This window comes from Melanotaenia boesemani, chromosome 15 (assembly GCF_017639745.1).
Source record: "Melanotaenia boesemani isolate fMelBoe1 chromosome 15, fMelBoe1.pri, whole genome shotgun sequence".
Classification (NCBI taxonomy): Eukaryota; Metazoa; Chordata; class Actinopteri; order Atheriniformes; family Melanotaeniidae; genus Melanotaenia; species Melanotaenia boesemani.
In genome coordinates this window covers 2,396,369-2,414,038 of record NC_055696.1, presented here as the reverse complement: position 1 = coordinate 2,414,038, position 17,670 = coordinate 2,396,369, and the positions used below count along the sequence as shown (strand labels likewise).

The 17,670-nt window shown below is 42.1% G+C and overlaps 1 protein-coding gene across 3 annotated transcripts in view; it reads left to right on the top strand.

Moving 5' to 3' along the window:
* The window catches only part of med13a (mediator complex subunit 13a), a 65,336-nt gene that overhangs the window by 26,095 nt on the left and 21,571 nt on the right, over positions 1 to 17,670 (top strand). For 2 of the 3 annotated variants that reach the window (XM_042008052.1, XM_042008051.1), the window contains 5 exons: positions 7,085 to 7,230; positions 14,445 to 14,645; positions 14,775 to 14,981; positions 15,081 to 15,243; positions 17,144 to 17,254. In XM_042008052.1, coding sequence (XP_041863986.1) covers positions 7,085 to 7,230; positions 14,445 to 14,645; positions 14,775 to 14,981; positions 15,081 to 15,243; positions 17,144 to 17,254 — 828 coding nt within the window. The remainder of the gene's footprint in view (positions 1 to 7,084; positions 7,231 to 14,444; positions 14,646 to 14,774; positions 14,982 to 15,080; positions 15,244 to 17,143; positions 17,255 to 17,670) is intronic. The other variant, XM_042008053.1, reaches the window with a different exon arrangement.

The window sequence follows — 17,670 nt, the reverse complement described above, 5'->3', positions numbered from 1 at the left end:
TTGTTTATTGTTGTGTGACCAGAAACTGGCTGTGCCAGCACATTCTGTCACTGCAGCAACATATGACCAGTCACACATTTTCCCATGTCTCAGATCATGATGATAAGCTGCCAAAAAGCAAGGCCTTTAGGTACAAGGCAGATTAAAGGTAACTTGTTAAATTGAAAAGTAAAGAAAAAAAAAAAAGGCCAGTAGCAAAGTAGCTTATTTTGTCAGAGGAAGGCACACTTGTTGTGTTGGGAATGTGAACATAAGCTAAACGGAAGGTCAGCTCTTAGAGCGTGGCCCGCCAAGCCCAACAAACATTTGTGGAATGTCACAGCTTTGCAGCACTTTTCTCTCATCCCACCCCACAGTCCATGGCCTGCAACTAACTTTCAATTCACCTAAGATCCAGGGTCATAATTACCTTTGAAACTTTGCGTACAAGATGCAGAAAAGCACAGAAGCTAATGGCTCTTAAGAATCACTCCATCTTTTACTGCCTCGACAGCTTTTTTGTCTTCAGACGCTGAGAGATCAGAGCATTGCAGCAGGGCTTTGAAGTTACCACATAATAAGCTTTAGATGAAAGCAAACAATGAAAACGACCAAAACATGTCACACTGGGGCACAATTTTGACAGTAAACATGTTCAGACGACAAAATTTACTGATGTTAAAGTGGTTCAACTCCAGGAGTAAAATTCAGTGTTAGTATTTCATAAATGTGATAGAAACAAATGCAACACACAATTTTTGTAACTCGAATTTAGGAGTGAGTTTAGATACTGTCCTATGTTATCATGGACACTTATTTTATTATCAACACATACAAGAAACTACAAATTCATGTGCCGGCCAGCTTGCATACAGATGATAACAGGAGATAATTGTGCTGCTTACATATTAATTGCCTTATTCAGGAAGAAATTTCTTGTTTCTTCCCACCATTGCAGTGGCAAATTATCAGTTGTCAGACAGGAAATGAGATTATCGCTTTGTGCAAATCAGCTAAAATCCTAGCTGACTGATTATCGATGTCTACAGTTGGAACAGTAGTTTAAAGACATGCTTTTTAGTTTCAGTGAATTGTAATAGGATTGTTCTGACCTTTTTGTACTCAAAACAACCAATTAGGTGAGATAATAATTGACAAAGTAATTGATAAGGGAAAGCCCCCAAGGTTTAGATTCAGATTTGTGGTAAATGTGTCAAATGTTTTCAAGAATATTGAGCGTGAAGAGTTCTGACACAGCAGGGTTTCACCAAGAAATCAGCTGTAATATACACTTATTTATTATTATGGTAAACAAAGCTGACAACTAAATTTCTATACGGTTAAAATCTGATCACAGGATTTAGTGATACATAACAGAGCGTTTTATGAAAGAGTGACAGTCTGTGGAACCCACTTGACTCCCTCCCTGCCTCTCATCCACCCTGTTGTTGCACATGCCGCTGCACAGGTCGCCGCTGGTCTCTGGCACCTGACTTCCACGGCATGCCAGCTGTAAACAAACGCACCCACCTGCCTTCCTTTGTGTGCGGCGGCTCTTCAAATCCTCAGTGGATTTTTTTTATTGTCTCCTTACTGAGCTAAAGGCCACCAGCTATTTGCATCTGAGAAGTGGAGCGGGGAGTGCCTGTGGACGGTCAGAGCCAGCAAGCTAGAGAGTGTGTGCAATGGGAAGGAGAGAAGAAGATGAGAGCAGATCAGAGAGCAGCCCCAGTCATTTGCCAGTTAATAGATGAAGAGCAGAGGAGAGGAAAGTGGGAGGCTACGAGGTGACAGAAAAGAGATGATTAAACAGTCTTGTGGCTGTTTTTCAGGCTGCGACTGCAACCCGTTCTCCTTTTGCTTTCTCTCAACATGACACACACAGACAGGGGGATGATAAAATGTGAAGGGAGATGCCCCAAATCTAGTTTACAAACATCTTATTCTGACAAGCTGCACCGAAGGCTTTTTAGCTGCATAATTTAGATGTGGAGTTGCAAACAAAACAGGATGAGAAATGTCCAGTTTCTTTTAGGGAGTATTTCTGTGTCCATCAGCTGTGCATACTGTGTTGCTGACAGGCTGTGTTTTAATTGCATGAAATTCACAGTCTTTGTTGTACTTAATACAAAACTTGGAGTTTTTTAATGTGCAAGCAGTATCTTGCTGCAGGGAGGATGGCACTCTGAAATCCCTGAGAATCAGATTCCTGAGGCAGGTTCAACACACTATAACAGACACAATTTGCCACGAATGAGGGTCCACAGGGAATTCCTGGAGACCCTTAGGCAGAGTATGAAGTTTTCATGTGAAATGAGTAAATTTCTGACTTTAATTTGGACTTAAGGCAGAAAGACATTGTTGTTTCTTTAGAAGATGAGGAAGCCACTGCGACAGGCAGTGAAATAATGAAATGAAAAAAATGAAAACTTAATGTAGTTTCCATAAAATTGGATTAATTGATAAGCTCATATATATTTTTTTTTTTATCTTATTTTTTTTTTTTTTTTACTTTTACTTTTTTGTTGGAAGACAATCTGATTGTGTCCAGCTGTTTTCAGCCTTAACTCTAAGCTAGTCTAATCAACTGCAGGCTGTAGCTGTTATTAATATAAATGTGTCTTCTAATAATAAAGCAACAGCGTATATTGTAATTCTCATTAAATCACTTTATGTTGTGGTTTCCTAATACCACCTCTTGACCTGCTCAGCTCATCTCACTATGCTTAGCAGCTGCTGTTTGCAGGTGTGAATGTTTCCCACATGCTGTGGGCTGTGAATTTGAGTTTGTTCCAGCAGCAAGTTGTATGTGTTTGCTAAAGAACTGAATTGGCTCAATGCTTTGCATTTGCACGGACAGGATAGTGAACACTCCTGTACACAGTCTGACAGATCCAGTAGCCCGTGTTGTACTTTTTCACAGTGCAAGCTTTACTAAATCCTGTTTCCTTTGTGTGTGAGACTGTGGTGAAGAAAAGGGTCATGTGCTGTTGTTGACGCTGCAGCGCTAACTTGGCCAGGCGCTAATCGAGCAGCTGTTGACATTTGAGCCGCGCTTCTCTCTTAAGTTGCTCTGCAAGCTGAAAATCATGATATTATGGTTGTTTGGTTTTCAGGGCTATCTTAATCTTATCTGAAATTGTCAATAACTGTAGAAGTAAATAATGTTTGTATATTTGAAGTCACATTTTCATTGTGACAAGCCTGAGAAAGTTTAGATGTCAACAACTGGCATGTCTGATAATCTTTATTTACCAGCTGATAGTGAGAAGAAAAACCTGTACAATCATATTTGTATAGAAAGTGATCTCAATCTGCTATGATACTGTGAGAGAAATGTGGTGTCTTTCTGCCTACTAAGCCACAGATGGCAGGCATTTAACCCAAGCCTACAAGTGCAATGCCAACACAGATGTTAGTAAATGAGTAGCTTCAGTTTTGTTTTTTTTGTTTTGTTTTTTTGCGTTTTAGAGGAGGAGAATGTAGTGCTATATATTTGTTGTCTGCAGAGTACACAGGCACATTTTGTTTCTGTCAGTGTGACAGTCATTTCTCTTCCTTATATTTCCTTCCATGTATTTAAACAGCACAGGATGTTGTTAATTTCTTCAAAAATTAAGCTTTGTTTCTAGAATAACTTATTTGCCACTGATAGCTTAGCTCTCTCAATCTGCTGCTATCACCATTTTTGCGCCTTGCTGTGCAAAATTGTTTTTTTTTTACTGTTCTTCCCACTGTTTTTCCTCCATTCTGATCTCCATGCCGGCTGGTGACCTGACCTGTCTTAGTGCTGTAGGGTGTTATGCACCCCACCTCCCCACTGGCACACACTGCAGCCAAAGCAGCGTAATTTACTACCTGAACCATTGTGACACACCTTCCCAACAAAGCGTCTTTGCTCTTTGTGCCAGCATGCGGTTTAATTCCCCAGATGTTTTTTGTTTTCCATTTCGTCTTTTCACACCTTCCCCTACCTGCCCAGCCGTCCTTTTCTCTTCTTCTGTTTTCATTTCTGATTCCCGTCAGATGACTGATCATAATTGCTGTTTTGTCTAAGGTCTGATACCAGTATTTAAATGTCCAGTATTACTCCACCTTTTATTAAGAATCTGAGTTGTAATACTTAACTGTATGTGTGTACACAGACAATATAAACTTTTACTTGATGTAGGGGCTGTTGCTTGGCTGAACTTGCAATTCAACTGTTATTTTGCATGAGAGTTGGTCTTAAACGAGTACCTCCATTCTACTGTGCATCAACTGAGCTGCACCATTTAAAAAAAGAGAGAAAATTTAGTAGTTATCAAATAGTTGGATGTTTTCTCACATTTACAACTTTTCACAAGCACCCCCCCCCCCCCCCCCCCCCCCAAAAAAAAAAAAAACAAACAAAAAAAAAAACAACAACAAACTAACAGCCACCAAGGTCCCTTTTTGCAGGTGTAACAAACACCTGCCACGTATAATATTAGCCTATCATCAAATTACTCATTAACCATAATTAATGGAAGCTGATAGGATCTTCAGCTGATTACGTTGGCCTTTTTTTCCTTTTTAAACCACAGAAAACATCAGTGACTTCCAGCCAAAGGCAAGGAGCAAGCTAAAGGTTTTGTTCACTGCTCTTAGCTAATGAGAGCAGTAGAGAATTGGTATAATTTGCTGGCCTGGGTGTCAGAACACAGCACAACCCAGTTTTTTACATTTGTACAGTAATTATTACTTGCATATGCTGCTGGCTTTTGCACTGTGGAGGCTGGCTCTCATGCAAGACTGCAGCAATGAAAATGCTTGCAGGCTGAGTTCATAAACAAGAGCACAGTAAAAGAAGGAATGGATTTTTATGAACTTTTGTCAGATTGAGAAACAGGAAAATGTAGACGTATTTAGCCAGACAATAAATGTGGATCGCTCAATAAGAAAACACAAATAAAGGAACGTATCTTGAAAAATGTAACAGCTTTAACATAAGCGAGATCATTTGAGATAAAAAAAAAAAGTTTAATATAATGCAACACCTTAAACTGGCGTGACTGAGAGAGGCTTGAAGCTAACATGAGCACATGAAGCCAGCAGCCACTGGCGGTTTTGAATTAAGTGGAAAATATATTTGTAACTGGATTTTATTTGCAGAAAAACCCTTTTGTAATTTCTGAAGTAGTGTAGATGTTGAATCTTTACTACATGAGAGTACTGCGTGAAAACATTATGCAGTCAGGGGTCCATGGAGATGCATCCAAACAGAAGGTGTAAAAGTTATGTGAGATGCAGAACATGAACGTAAGCACAGTAGAAGGATTGCTCTGTCTGTGTGGCCAACTGCAGGGAGGATAATGCTAAGTTAGCTGCTTTCTGATGAAAATACAGTTGGATAAAGGGTTTAGCCAACTGTGTGTGCTTAACTGAAGAGCAGTAAAGTGTTTGGGAAATGGCGTATTAACCTAGTTAAACATCTTAACCTGTTTAATTTGTGGTTAATGGTTATTTACTATTGAATAAAGAAAACTAGTGCAGTTTCTTCCTTGAAGGGCTAATAAAGGTTTTCTTATTCTCATTTAAAAGGTGTGAATATGAGTTGTATCCATGAAATATTAGGCTTTGCTATCTATGTATCTATAAGCTTGTGAGAACAGTTAATCATGTCATCACAATTGTGAGATATTCATGATCATAATTGAATTATTGTCATATTCATCGTTATTCATCTGCATGAAAACAATGTAACGCTGACAGCTGGTGGAATTAAAATTAACAGGACCATTTAAAAAATTTGATTATTTTTTATAAGATGTTTTTACAGACAATTATTTAATTGTGAAAGCCCCGTCTATCCGTTAACTGTAGCCACATTTTCCTTTTAAAGGTTGTAGGAGTTCTGATTCTGTCCTAGCTGACACTAGAAGGTGAAGGTGGGAAATGAGAGCCACTTTAGTCTGTTAAACTATGTAGGTGGCATTATCTTGTTGAAGTCCTCTCTCGTTTCTTTTCCCTCCTCCATATGCCTCACTCTCCCTTTCTGCTCCTTCTCTTTAATCCTCTGCAGCGTAGGTGTGTCAGAGCACCAGAGACGGGAGAGAAGACTGATATTTGCTTAACCAAATCCTCAGGGGGAGGCAACCCCTCTTTGATCCACTTCCAAATTCACTGCGTCCACTCGCATTCGGTCATTTGTCACTTGTGCTGTCTTCTTCATTTTCTGTGTATGAGTGCGTTTGAACTGGTGTGTGTTGGCAGTGAGAGGAAAGCCTGCAGACAATGCTCTCCATTTGCCCTGCTGCTCTCTCCTTCCTTCTTGCTTGTCCTTGCTTTCCTTCTGCAGTTTGTGTTTTTTTGTTTAGTGCTTTTGAGGTCAGACTGGCACAGGCAAGCGTTGTTGTGAACAGAAGAGCTGTTACATATATATATATATATATATATGTGTGTGTGTGTGTGAGGGAGAGAGAGAGAGAGAGGATGTACTGTTTTGTTGTCGAGCTTATTGGATTGAATGCCAGGGTTAGTCAGGACTTGCCCCTTTGTTTTACACACAGCACCACACACTAAGCAGACAGTTGCACTCACAAACCACCTGTGAGCATTGCCTTAATGGCTGGTTCCAGTCTGGCCTTTGTAGACAAGCCTGATTATTTAAAATCCCCCGTAATTTTTTGAAGGGATTGATAATTACACATACACTTCATTACTATCTACAGTGATATCTGAGTAAAAGGTCCAACTATCAGAATAGTGTACACACAAGCCAAGAAGCACCCTTGTATCAGATTAGCTGCTTTTCGATTACTGCCTTGTATTTATCTCTGGCTTCGTCTTTCGTTTTCTGAGTCTAGATCACATTGACGCAGAATATGAGTGAGAAGAGATATTCCGCTGTCCTTTGAAAAAAATTTCACAGGTTTAAAAAGGAAAAAACCAGAACTCTCTCTACCATTGCTCTCTTAGCCATCTCTTCTTTATCTGTGAAAAGGAACACGAACTGGGCAATTTGATCTGACTCACTTCTCTACCCATATTGCTGAAGTTATTCATTGCATGTCTAACTCTTACATCTTGAAGTATTGTGGTCCCAGATATTCTTCTCACTCTTTGTTCCTCTTCTTCCTCACAGTGAGCATCTATCCTGCGCCTTCACCTTCTTCTTACATGGCGAAAGTAATGTGTGCACCAGTGTGGAGATCAATCAGCACCAGCCCATCTACCATCTCACAGAGGAGCACCTCACTTTGGCCCAGCAGGCATCCAGCCCATTTCAAGGTGGGTCCCCATTTCATGCTGAACAACATCTCACTGAACTCATCGTCATATTAAATGACAATGACTAGTTTGGGGTACATTCAAACCAGTCCTTTTGAGTCGAATCTGAGTCCATTCGATAAGAAACAGCTTCATTTGGGGAATTGTTAATGAGCAAACAAATTCTGATTGGGATTAAAGAAGTGAACTCTGTTCCTCCTACAAAAAAAGACTAGCTGACTACTCTGATGTGAACGCACCCTGAAGACCCATCTACGCTCCCTTATGTTCATCAACAGGGACGTCCGTTTCAAACGTTGTCATACGTCGCCGTCCTCATTACCTCCATGCGTCTTTTGCATTACCGTGGTTAAGTCAGTTCTTCCACTAGTGGGCAGAGCTGAGTTCAGAGTTCACTTCTGCGAGCTGACGTCAATTTCATACACTGTTTGGTGGTGGTAATGCATCGCTATGAAGTTGTTTCCAACCACCCGACACACCTTAAACACTCGCATACAGTCTTTATTCAAAAGTTTGCGCAGTGTCTAGTTGTTGTGCTCATCTTCATTCTTCTTCTGCTTTTTTGTTCTCCTTCCTGATTCTCTTCTTCTTCTCTGGTGTGTTTCCTTCGCTGGTTGCACATCAGTCATTCTGCACTGCGAACATGTATGTATAGGCTCATACACTGTTGGAGCTAAAGGGACTGGAAGCCTATAAGTGTTTTTTTCCCCCTGCTTTAAAATGACATTTACTTATTTACATTTTTTACCTAAGGAGGACATCCCATTTATTTCACAGTAACTTTTGAACCAATCTAATACTTTTTGGCTTAAAATGATGAGATAAAATGTGCAGTAGTAAGTGACATATCCATTAACATAATTTATTTTTCTTTCAAGGATTTAATATTAAAGGTACAAGCCATGTGCAGATTCTGTTGTATGAAATATATCATCAGTCTGCAGGTGCTGTGTTGGGTGCTGCTTCCAAGATAATGCACATATAATCTTCTGTCGGCCTGCCTGTCATGACAGATTGGCTTACAGCCAGTTTGAAAGCGAAGCCGATATTGCCACTGTAAATTATATCGTAGTGTAATTATAAAAATCTGCTGCTCTGATATTCCATCATTGGCTGCCTCAAGCCAAAGTGTATGGAATCCCAAAACTATTGCCTGCCTTTTCACTCTTACTCCCACTTAGACATGTTAACGTAATTACTGTAATATACATTTAGTCATACCTGTGTGGGAGAGGAAATTGTACATTTTCTAAATTGTATTGTGTGATATCAAATTATTTCTATCAAGTGTCACTCAGTCATCTTTTTGAGGTTTGTTTCAGAGAGGGGGCTTGAAACATTATCAAGTTGTTCTTAGTCTTTTTATTAACAGACTGTTGATTTACTTGTACTGCTAGTACAGAACAGTTTTTTACTTATTTACTTGATTAGATCTTACATTGCTGCTTGCTCTCCTGCAGTCATACATGTGTAAATCATAATGGAGACATTAAATGAAAAGAAAGCATTCATTCAGGAAGCTGTTGACATAGGATGTATAGAAAGTCATTTATTCCTTGACTGGCTGCTGTTCCTGCATTTAGATTAGTCATATTGCCAATAAAATGTCAACATAGTGGCTCATTTTTGTTAATGCACTCTGCTCTTTAATTCAGTCTAAACCCAGAAATGCTCCACCACAGACGCTGTATGTTACGTGGCTGGCCAGCAGTTCTAAGCTTGTGGTGTCATTTTGTAAATGTAGTTATTTGTGTTGCAAATTGGTTTGTGCTGTGGTGTTTTCTCTGTTTCAGTAGAGGCAGTTGTGGGTTATTAATAGATGTGTTGTTAAATGATATTACAAGTATTAGTTAGAAGGGTGTGTGTGTAGAAGGACTTCCCCTCAATATTTCTTTTAATAATATGGGCTCTGTAGTTGATGGTATTTTATTTTTTTCTTCTTTTTTCCCACAGAACAGCATTGGGGTAATATGTGCAAACTATATTAAATGGAAATATAAAACTGGTACTCCATCCATCCATTTTCTGCCGCTTATGCGGGGTCCGGTTGCGGGGGCATCTCCAAAGCAGGGAACCCCAGACTCCCTTCTCCCACATTCACCAGCTCGTCTGGGGGGATTCTGAGGTGTTCCCAGGCCAGCCGAGATATGTAGTCCCTCCAACGTGTCCTGGGTCTTCCCCAGGGTCTCCTCCTGGTGGGACGTTGTCTGGAACACCTCACCAAGGAGGCATCCTGACCAGATACCCGAGCCACCTCACCTGTGTGCTCTCGATGTGGAGGAGCAGCGACTCTACTCTGACCCCCTCCCGGATCACCAAGCTTTTCACCCTACGTCTGAAGGAGAGCCCGGTCACCCTGCAGAGAAAACTCATTTCAGCCTCTTGCATTCACGATCTTGTTCTTTCGATCACTACCCACAGCTCGTGACCACCGGTGAGATAGGTGCGTAGATCGACCGGTAAATTGAGCGCTTTGCCTTTTGGCTCAGCTCTCTCTTCACCAAGACAGACCGATGCAGAGTCTGCATCACTGCAAACGCCGCACTGATCTGCCCGTCGAACCACATCATCTGCAAAAAGCAGAGACCCAATCCTAAGGTCACCAAACCGGATACCCTGAACACCTCTGCTACACCTAGAAATTCTGTTTATAAAAATTATGAGAATTGGTGGCAAAGGGCAGCCTTGGCAGAGTCCAACCCACACTGGAAACTAATCTGATTTACTGCCAGCAGTGCGAACCAGGCTCTGGCACCAGTCCTATGGGGACTGGACAGCTTGTACAAGAGGGTCCGGGACTCCATACACCAGGAGCACCCCCCACAGGAGTCCCCAGGTTCACATAGCACATGTAGACTGGTTGAGCGAACTCCCATGCCCCCTCCAATACCCTGAAGAGGTTGTAGAGCTGGTCCACTGTTCCACGACCAGGACGAAAACCACACTGCTCCTCCTCAATCCGAGGTTCGACTATCCGACGGACCCTCCTCTCCAGCACCCCTGAGTAGTCCTTACCAGGGAGGCTGAGGAGTGTGATCCCCCTGTAGTTGGAGCACACCCTCCGGTCCCCCTTTTTGATGAGGGGGACCACCACCCCTGTCTGCCAGTCCTGGGAAACTGTCCCCAATGTCCACATGATACTGCAGAGGCGTGTCAGCCAAGACAGCCCTACACCATCCAGAGCCTTAAGGAACTCGTGACGGATTTCATCCACCCTCGTGGCCCTGCCACCGAGGAGTTTTTTAACCACTTCAGCAACCTCAGCCCCAGAGATAGGAGAGCCCATGCCAGGGTCCCCCAACTCTGTTTCCTTATCGGAAGATGAGTCTGTGGGATTGAGGAGGTCTTTGAATGATTCCTCCATTGACCCACAACATCCCGAGTCGAGGTCAGCAGCTCCCCATCCCCACTGTACACAGTGTTGATGGAGCACTGCTTCCCCCTCCTGAGCCGCCGGATGGTGGACCAGAATATCCTTGAAGCCATCCAGTAGTCATTCTCAATGGCCTTCCAAACTCTTCCAATCCTGAGTTTTTGCCACAGCGAGCTCTGAAGCCAAGTTCCGCTTAGCCTGGCAATACCCATCAGCTGCCTTCGGAGCCCCACAGGCCAATAAAGCCCGATAGGACTCCTTCAATTTGACGTCATCCCTCACTGCTGGTGTTCACCAAATAGTTCAGGGATTTCCGCCACGACAGGCACCGACAACCTTACAGCCACAGCTCCAGTTGGCCACCTATACAATAAAGGCACAGAACACAGCCCACTCGGACTCAATGTCCCCCGCCTCATTCAGGACATGGTTGAAGCTCTTTCGAGATGGGAGTTGAAACTCTTTCTGACAGGGGACTCCGCCAGATGTTCCCAGCAGACCCTCACAACACGTTTGGATCTGCCAGGCCTTACCGGCATCCTACCCCACCATCTTAGCCAACTCAAGGTGAGTCCACCTATGTCTAGCCAGAACCGATCAACCCCATACTCCAGCTCAGGCTCCTTTCCTGCCAGAGAGGTGACATTACATGTCTCTAGAGCTGGCTTCTGCAGCCGAGGATCAGACCACCAGGGTCCCCGCCTTTAGCCACTGCCCAGCTCACACTCCACCTGACCTCTACGGCCCCTCCTGCAGGTGGTGAACTCGTGTCACCCTTTCGGGCTGAGCCCAACTGGGCTCCATGGGCAAAGGCCTGGCCACCAAGCGCTCGCCTCCGTGCCCCACCTCCAGGCCTAGCTCTGGAGGGTGGCCCTGGTGACACACATCTGGGCAAGGGAAACCTGGATCCATCATTTTTATTCATCATAGGGGTCTGTCAAGCTGCACTTTGTCTGGTCCCTCCCCTAGAGTACTGTTTGCCATGGGTGACCCTACCAAGGGCATAAAGCCCCTGACAGCATAGCTCCTGGGATCGTCAGGATGCGCAAACTCCTCCACCATGGTAAGGTGGCGGCTCGGGGAGGAGAAATTGGTACTGCTTACTCTAAATGATTCTACAGCTGTAACCCACATAAATGTTCTCTCCTTTGACTTATTGTGCCACACAAAACACATCTCCCAAATAAATCTATCCAATCTGGAAATTGACAAAATGATATTTCAGAACATTTTAAAATGCACATTTTTTCATTTTAATAAAGAAAAACCATTACTGACTCGTCTGAGACATTTCTGGATTCAGTGATAAAGCCATCTTCTGTCTGTATGCCTACTCAGAATAATAATAGTGATCAGTTCTTCCATTTAGCATGGTGATTTCTTTATAGCCAACCCTTTTATTGTCTCTATAGCCCTCCTGAAGGGAGGTGATAATACCCCTCAGTTAAAGACTAGCGTCTTGGACTGAAATAAAAATAGTATTGCAACTGGCATATGAATTATATGAATTCCTATAGAGATATTGATGGGTGTGCTAGTTATTTAGAGTGATCATATTGCTCCTTAGTCACCAGCCAATAGGTACTCTCTGCATCGGTCTATACGTGTTTGCTCTGTGTTGTCATTTTTCGGTAATTTAGTTCAGGTATTTTTCCTGTTGTAAAATAAGCTACTTATGGTTTAAGTACTTTATTGTTATAGATAATCTTGATATTGATCTGATATGATGTTTAAGCCTCATTTTGATAGTGACACCCTCAGGGACTCGTTGAAAAACCTGCATCCATGAGGTTATATTTTGTGAGCATTGACGTATCCAAATGACGCAGACATGTGTCAACATAATGTGTACGAGCTGTACGATTAGCGTGCTGAGTGTAGCTCTGTCTGTAAGCAGGTGTGTGTTTTCTCTGCTGCAGTGTGTCTCCTCCTGGCTAACCAAGCATGGTGCTGAGGAAGAGCTGACTTCCACCCCCTTTCATCCATCCATCTCCTTCCCCCCTCACCCCCCCTCTCTCTCCCTACTCACCTCTGCCAAGCTTGGTTTACTGTGCGGTAGAGCGCTCCGGCACGCAGACCTCTCCAGGATGTGACCTCATAAAAGGGCGCAGAGTGAATGTAATGAACTCTCAGCCCATTACACTGATCTGAGCACATTTGACATGTCTTGAGGGAGCCACAGGTAGACTCGCGGCTAGAGAAAAAAAGAGGATGGTGGGAGGGTAGGAGGAGGTTGGGTGGAATAGCGAGGAGGAAAACTGTAAACCATTTCCATAATTGTGCTGAATTTGATCTCTGTTCCACAACTGGCCTTGGGCTTTAAGAGTCTTTGCACAGCAAGAAATGCTGATATTGGGGAAAGGGGGGTGGGGGGTGGGGATTTAATCAAGGTTAATACGATCCTCTGTACGTGGATGTTGTGTACAGCAGCTTAAATAATTGTTCCTAACTTCCTCCAGTGATAGTCTACTCTGTCAGCTGCAGTTTTGTTGTCTTGACCTTAAAGGCTAGTGCTTTCTGTGGCCACCAGTTTTATAATGAAATCCACCACAAAAAGCTGTGACAAAAAGAAAAGGTGGTTTACAGGAGTGCCAAGTTGATATAAGTCATACAGTGTAGTGTAAATAGTGACTGTAAAACAGTGAAGCTAATATCAAGGAACAGAAATCCGCTGCATTGTTTCCTGTGATTACTTAAATCCTGCACATGAAGAGTAGAATCTACCTCTGCTGTTTAAAAACTGCTGATAACCTGTACAATTGGGTGTAGTTTCATTATAATGTTGGTGATTATAAATGCAAATGGCAAGGAAGTGCCCCAGTCACCAAGCTTGATGCATCTCCCTTTTTTCCACCTTTTTCTTTTCCTTTGTCCCCTGCCACTTTTCTGTCATTTTTTTTTCCTTGCGAGGCAGCCTCTGGATCAATACCTGGGGACAGAGGCCATCCAGTCTAGTAATGACATACTACAAAGGCAGAGCGTGGAGCGACATTAACAAATGCTCGCTCTCACACCCACACAGTTCGTCAGTTTACTGTACCATTATGACCCCTCTCCACATTCCTCAGCGTAATATACTCAGTGTGTATAGAAATGCATGTTGCTGGTTTAGATGCTTATGGTTTCTGTTCTCACATGCATTATGCATTTTGTTTTATGGGGCTATCTGCGTTGGCTGATGAATGTTGGTCCATTCTATAAGAAGTGTGATTGGCTCACTCTGTCGGACTCTCATACATCCATGAGGTCTAGTGCGTTTGCCAAGGAGCAGCCCTTTTTATAAGCCTGTGTTTATGGGCTTTTGGAGACTGCTGCTTTCCAATTATTGGCATAAGAAAAAGGTCAGAGCGCTGCTGATTTTGCTGGAGATGACAGAGTGATACTGAAAGAAAACATGTAGGAAAGAACAAATGAATGATGAGGATGAGATGAATATGACTGCTACATGAGTAAGTATGAGAAGGAAGAAAGCTGGTGGAAAAGTTGTAATGGAAAGACAATCAGGTGGATTTAGGCCAGGATAGAAAGATAAGAGGGAAGGTGTTACAGAAAAGATGGAAATAGGAAGATAAAAAAGTAATGGAAAGATTTGAGAGGACATTAAAATGATGTGGATGATTTTGAAAAGTGTAACGATGTAGAAAATTGTGAAAACAGGAGACAGATGCAAGAATGTAAGGGCAAGAGAATAGAAGAAAAAAGTTAGGAAAAACTCACACAAATAGAAGAGGAGTAAGAAAAGAAATAAATATAGATGTGGAAAAGGATGTGAGAATAATGCAGAATACATGTACTGGTTCTTACTAACATCTCTTTCTTTTTTCTCCGCTTTGCCATTTAGTAATCCTGAGTCCATTTGGCCTGAATGGGACGCTGACTGGCCAGTCATTCAAGATGTCAGACCCCCCCACCCAGAAACTGATTGAGGAGTGGAACCAGTTCTATCCCATCAGTCCCAGTGCCAAGGAGGGCGTGTCAGAAGACAAGGCGGAGGACATGGACTGGGAAGATGAATCTCTGGCCTCTGTGGAGGTCCTTGTTGGTCAGTTTTTATATATATATATATATATATATATATAAAATATAACTCTCTCCCAACTTTTTAAAATGTGGAGTTGCCTGTTTCCCGTTTGGTTGGTTGGATTTCTGAATGCTGCTTCTGTTTATGTAGGTGGTGTGCGTATGGTTTACCCAGCCTGCCTGGTGCTGGTACCCCAGTCAGACATCCCTGTTGTGGCCCCTGTGGGGTCTTCCCACTGTACTGCCGTCTACTCGGGTGGCCACCAAGTGCCTGCTTCCCAGCGAGAGCCTGCCATGTCTTTGGTGACCCTCACCCCTCCCACATCACCTGAAGAGGCGCACACAGGTAGTTGTGCAGGTAGAGTAGATTTGAGACTTGAGGTTTTCTCTGAACACAGTCAGGTGAGTTGGCCACTTTTGTCGATCGGTCTGTTTACCTCTCCCTTCATCCTTCCAGTGGACTCTCACTCGACCCAGAAGTGGGTTAAGATGCCTTCATCATCCAATGCATTCAGTGTAGACAGAACAAGCCACCATGGAGGAAAGATTCCACGTCGGCTAGCCAGTCAGTTGGTGGAGCATGTCTGGCAAGAATGCAATATCAACAGAGCCCAGAACAAGTGAGTCTGACACTGTGTTTTATAAAACCTAGATTCCTTCATCATACCAAAAAAAAAAAGTTAGAACACATTATATATATATATATATATATATATATATATATAAAAGTACAAGTCCATTTACCATTTTACTAATAAAGATAAAGATGGATATTAAGATTCTTTGAGTGACACTTGCGATCTTCCTTCAGAGAATGATTAGCCATCATGTCACCTCCCAACAACTGACTTTAATCATTCACGTCAGCAGTAGAAGACTTCTTGTGCTGCCCGGTGTGTTTTCTATGCAGGTGTCTGATTGAAGCACTAAATCCGCACAAGATGATAATACGTGTTAATGATTTGACTTTGTCTGAAGTGAGTGGTCCACTCCAGCTCTAGCCTAAATGATTTGCTAACTTCTTCATTTCCATCAGGAGAGGCTGGTTTCACGACTTCTGTTTGTTTTTAGATGTCGTGGTGGGCAGGGGAAAAAAAGGCTAATCTCAAAGCCATTTCACACGGACCAAAGTTCAGCAGCGTTATGCTGTGTTCATTTTCTCTTTTAACCTTTTTTTGAGTTGATGATTATTTAATGTGATGATGTTTATTGGAAAGGCCCTTCTCTGTGGTTTAATGGTATTCAGTGAAATAGGATTGGTGGTTTGGTGTTGTATGTTAAGCCTAAATTGTGAATTCTCATGAAAATGGCTTTCTTCTAACCTCGATGGTGCAACTCTTCAGCTAATTATTTTCTATTATTACCTCCAGTAGCAAAATCTTATTGATGCAACATTTAAGTGTTGTCCGTTTTAAATCTATGCTGATGTCTGATATGGGAACCAAATTAAAACCTTGCTGATGTTAAGTAAATGCTGGATAACATGAGAGCAGATCAATATTCAGTCAGTTAAATCATTCGCATATTTCGTCATCTAATTCATTAAAACATTGATCCACCGCAGCTGAAGCATCAATTCTTTTGACTGAAGCTGATCGTTTTACTTGTGGAAGAGAAATAAAGATTCTTTGTTGAAAAAGTCTATATGTAGACCTGTTGGAAGTACTGGCCTGTGTGTGTCACGTTGCCATGGAAACATGCTTATGGGTGGCGATCCGTTAAATGATAAAATCTTTTGTTTAGTTCTCTTTAACTTTTAATTTTATTTGATTAAAAGATTTCTGCCCACATTTTTTTTCATTTGCTTCATATGCTGCAGTGATGCAGCTTAATGGCTCTAATTTTCTTATATGCATTCTTTTTTATTCTAACAGCCTGCTTTTCTTATTGATAAACATATTTTATGTTGATGAAATGTCAAATATCACACCTTTTATAAGCCATCCTTATCACAGCCACAGAATCTGTTATTACCTTTGGGGTTTTCAGAAGAATCTGATACATAAACTCTAAAATTATTTCCAAGTTGTTTTGGTTTTACTATCAATCTAAGCTATTATATTTTACAAGAATTCTGTGGAAGCTTAAATGATTATTAGGAACACAAACAATTAAAAGTAACTTTGTTTATGATTTTGTCCTGTGCTCTGTTGTGTACTTCAACATCAGTGAGTCTGACACATTTGGAGCAGCCTGGGATCTGTTACCCCTTGACCAAGCACAGAATGTCAGCTATAGTTAGCTTTCGGATCGTCAGCCAAAATATCATCACTGCAAGGATCGTGATGAAATCAGCCCCTCACCACAAAGCTCTTACCAAACGCCGCCGCTGTATACCACGGAAAAATTAGACAAGGCTGCACGCTTTTGATCCGTAGTTATTTTAGGATTGGTGTTCAATGCATTCTATGAAAACAGGCTGGGTTTCCCTTACATGAAATACATTTTTATGAAAGGGCTGAGGAAGTGTTTGAACTCAAAGCTGGGATTTGGCTCCTCAATTGTTTTTTCTTCCCCCAGGCGGAAGTTTCCAGCTGCAACCAATGGTACCTGTGAGGAGGAGGTGACGGAGAAAATGGGAGCCTGGGATTTTGTGGAGCCTTCGCAGAGATCCTACTGCAGCTGTTCCAGGTCAGTTGCTTTCCATGTGGATGCCCTTTGTGTGCAGGTATTGCTCACACATGTGCACTAGAGAGATTTCAAGGAGGTTATACAGTCTCTTCTGAGCTTAGAGTACCTTTGTCAGCAAAATATCTGCAAAGTTATTTAAGTAAAGACAACCATATTAGTCTCAATTTATCACTATTTTGGGTGAGTGAGAGCAGTGGGAGGCTGAGACCTCTGCTGGGCAGGGTGTCTCTGTAAACGTGACATTTTTATTCTTACTAATGAGGAATAACCTCAGGAAGAAATGATCATTTGTCCTCTGAAGGATGTCTTTGGGTTTGCAGTGGTCGTAAAAATATGTGTTTTTCATACATATTCTTCGTTGACAAAGAAGCTTAAAACTTTTAAAAACCTTTTTAGTTTGTTTCCATGGGAATTTC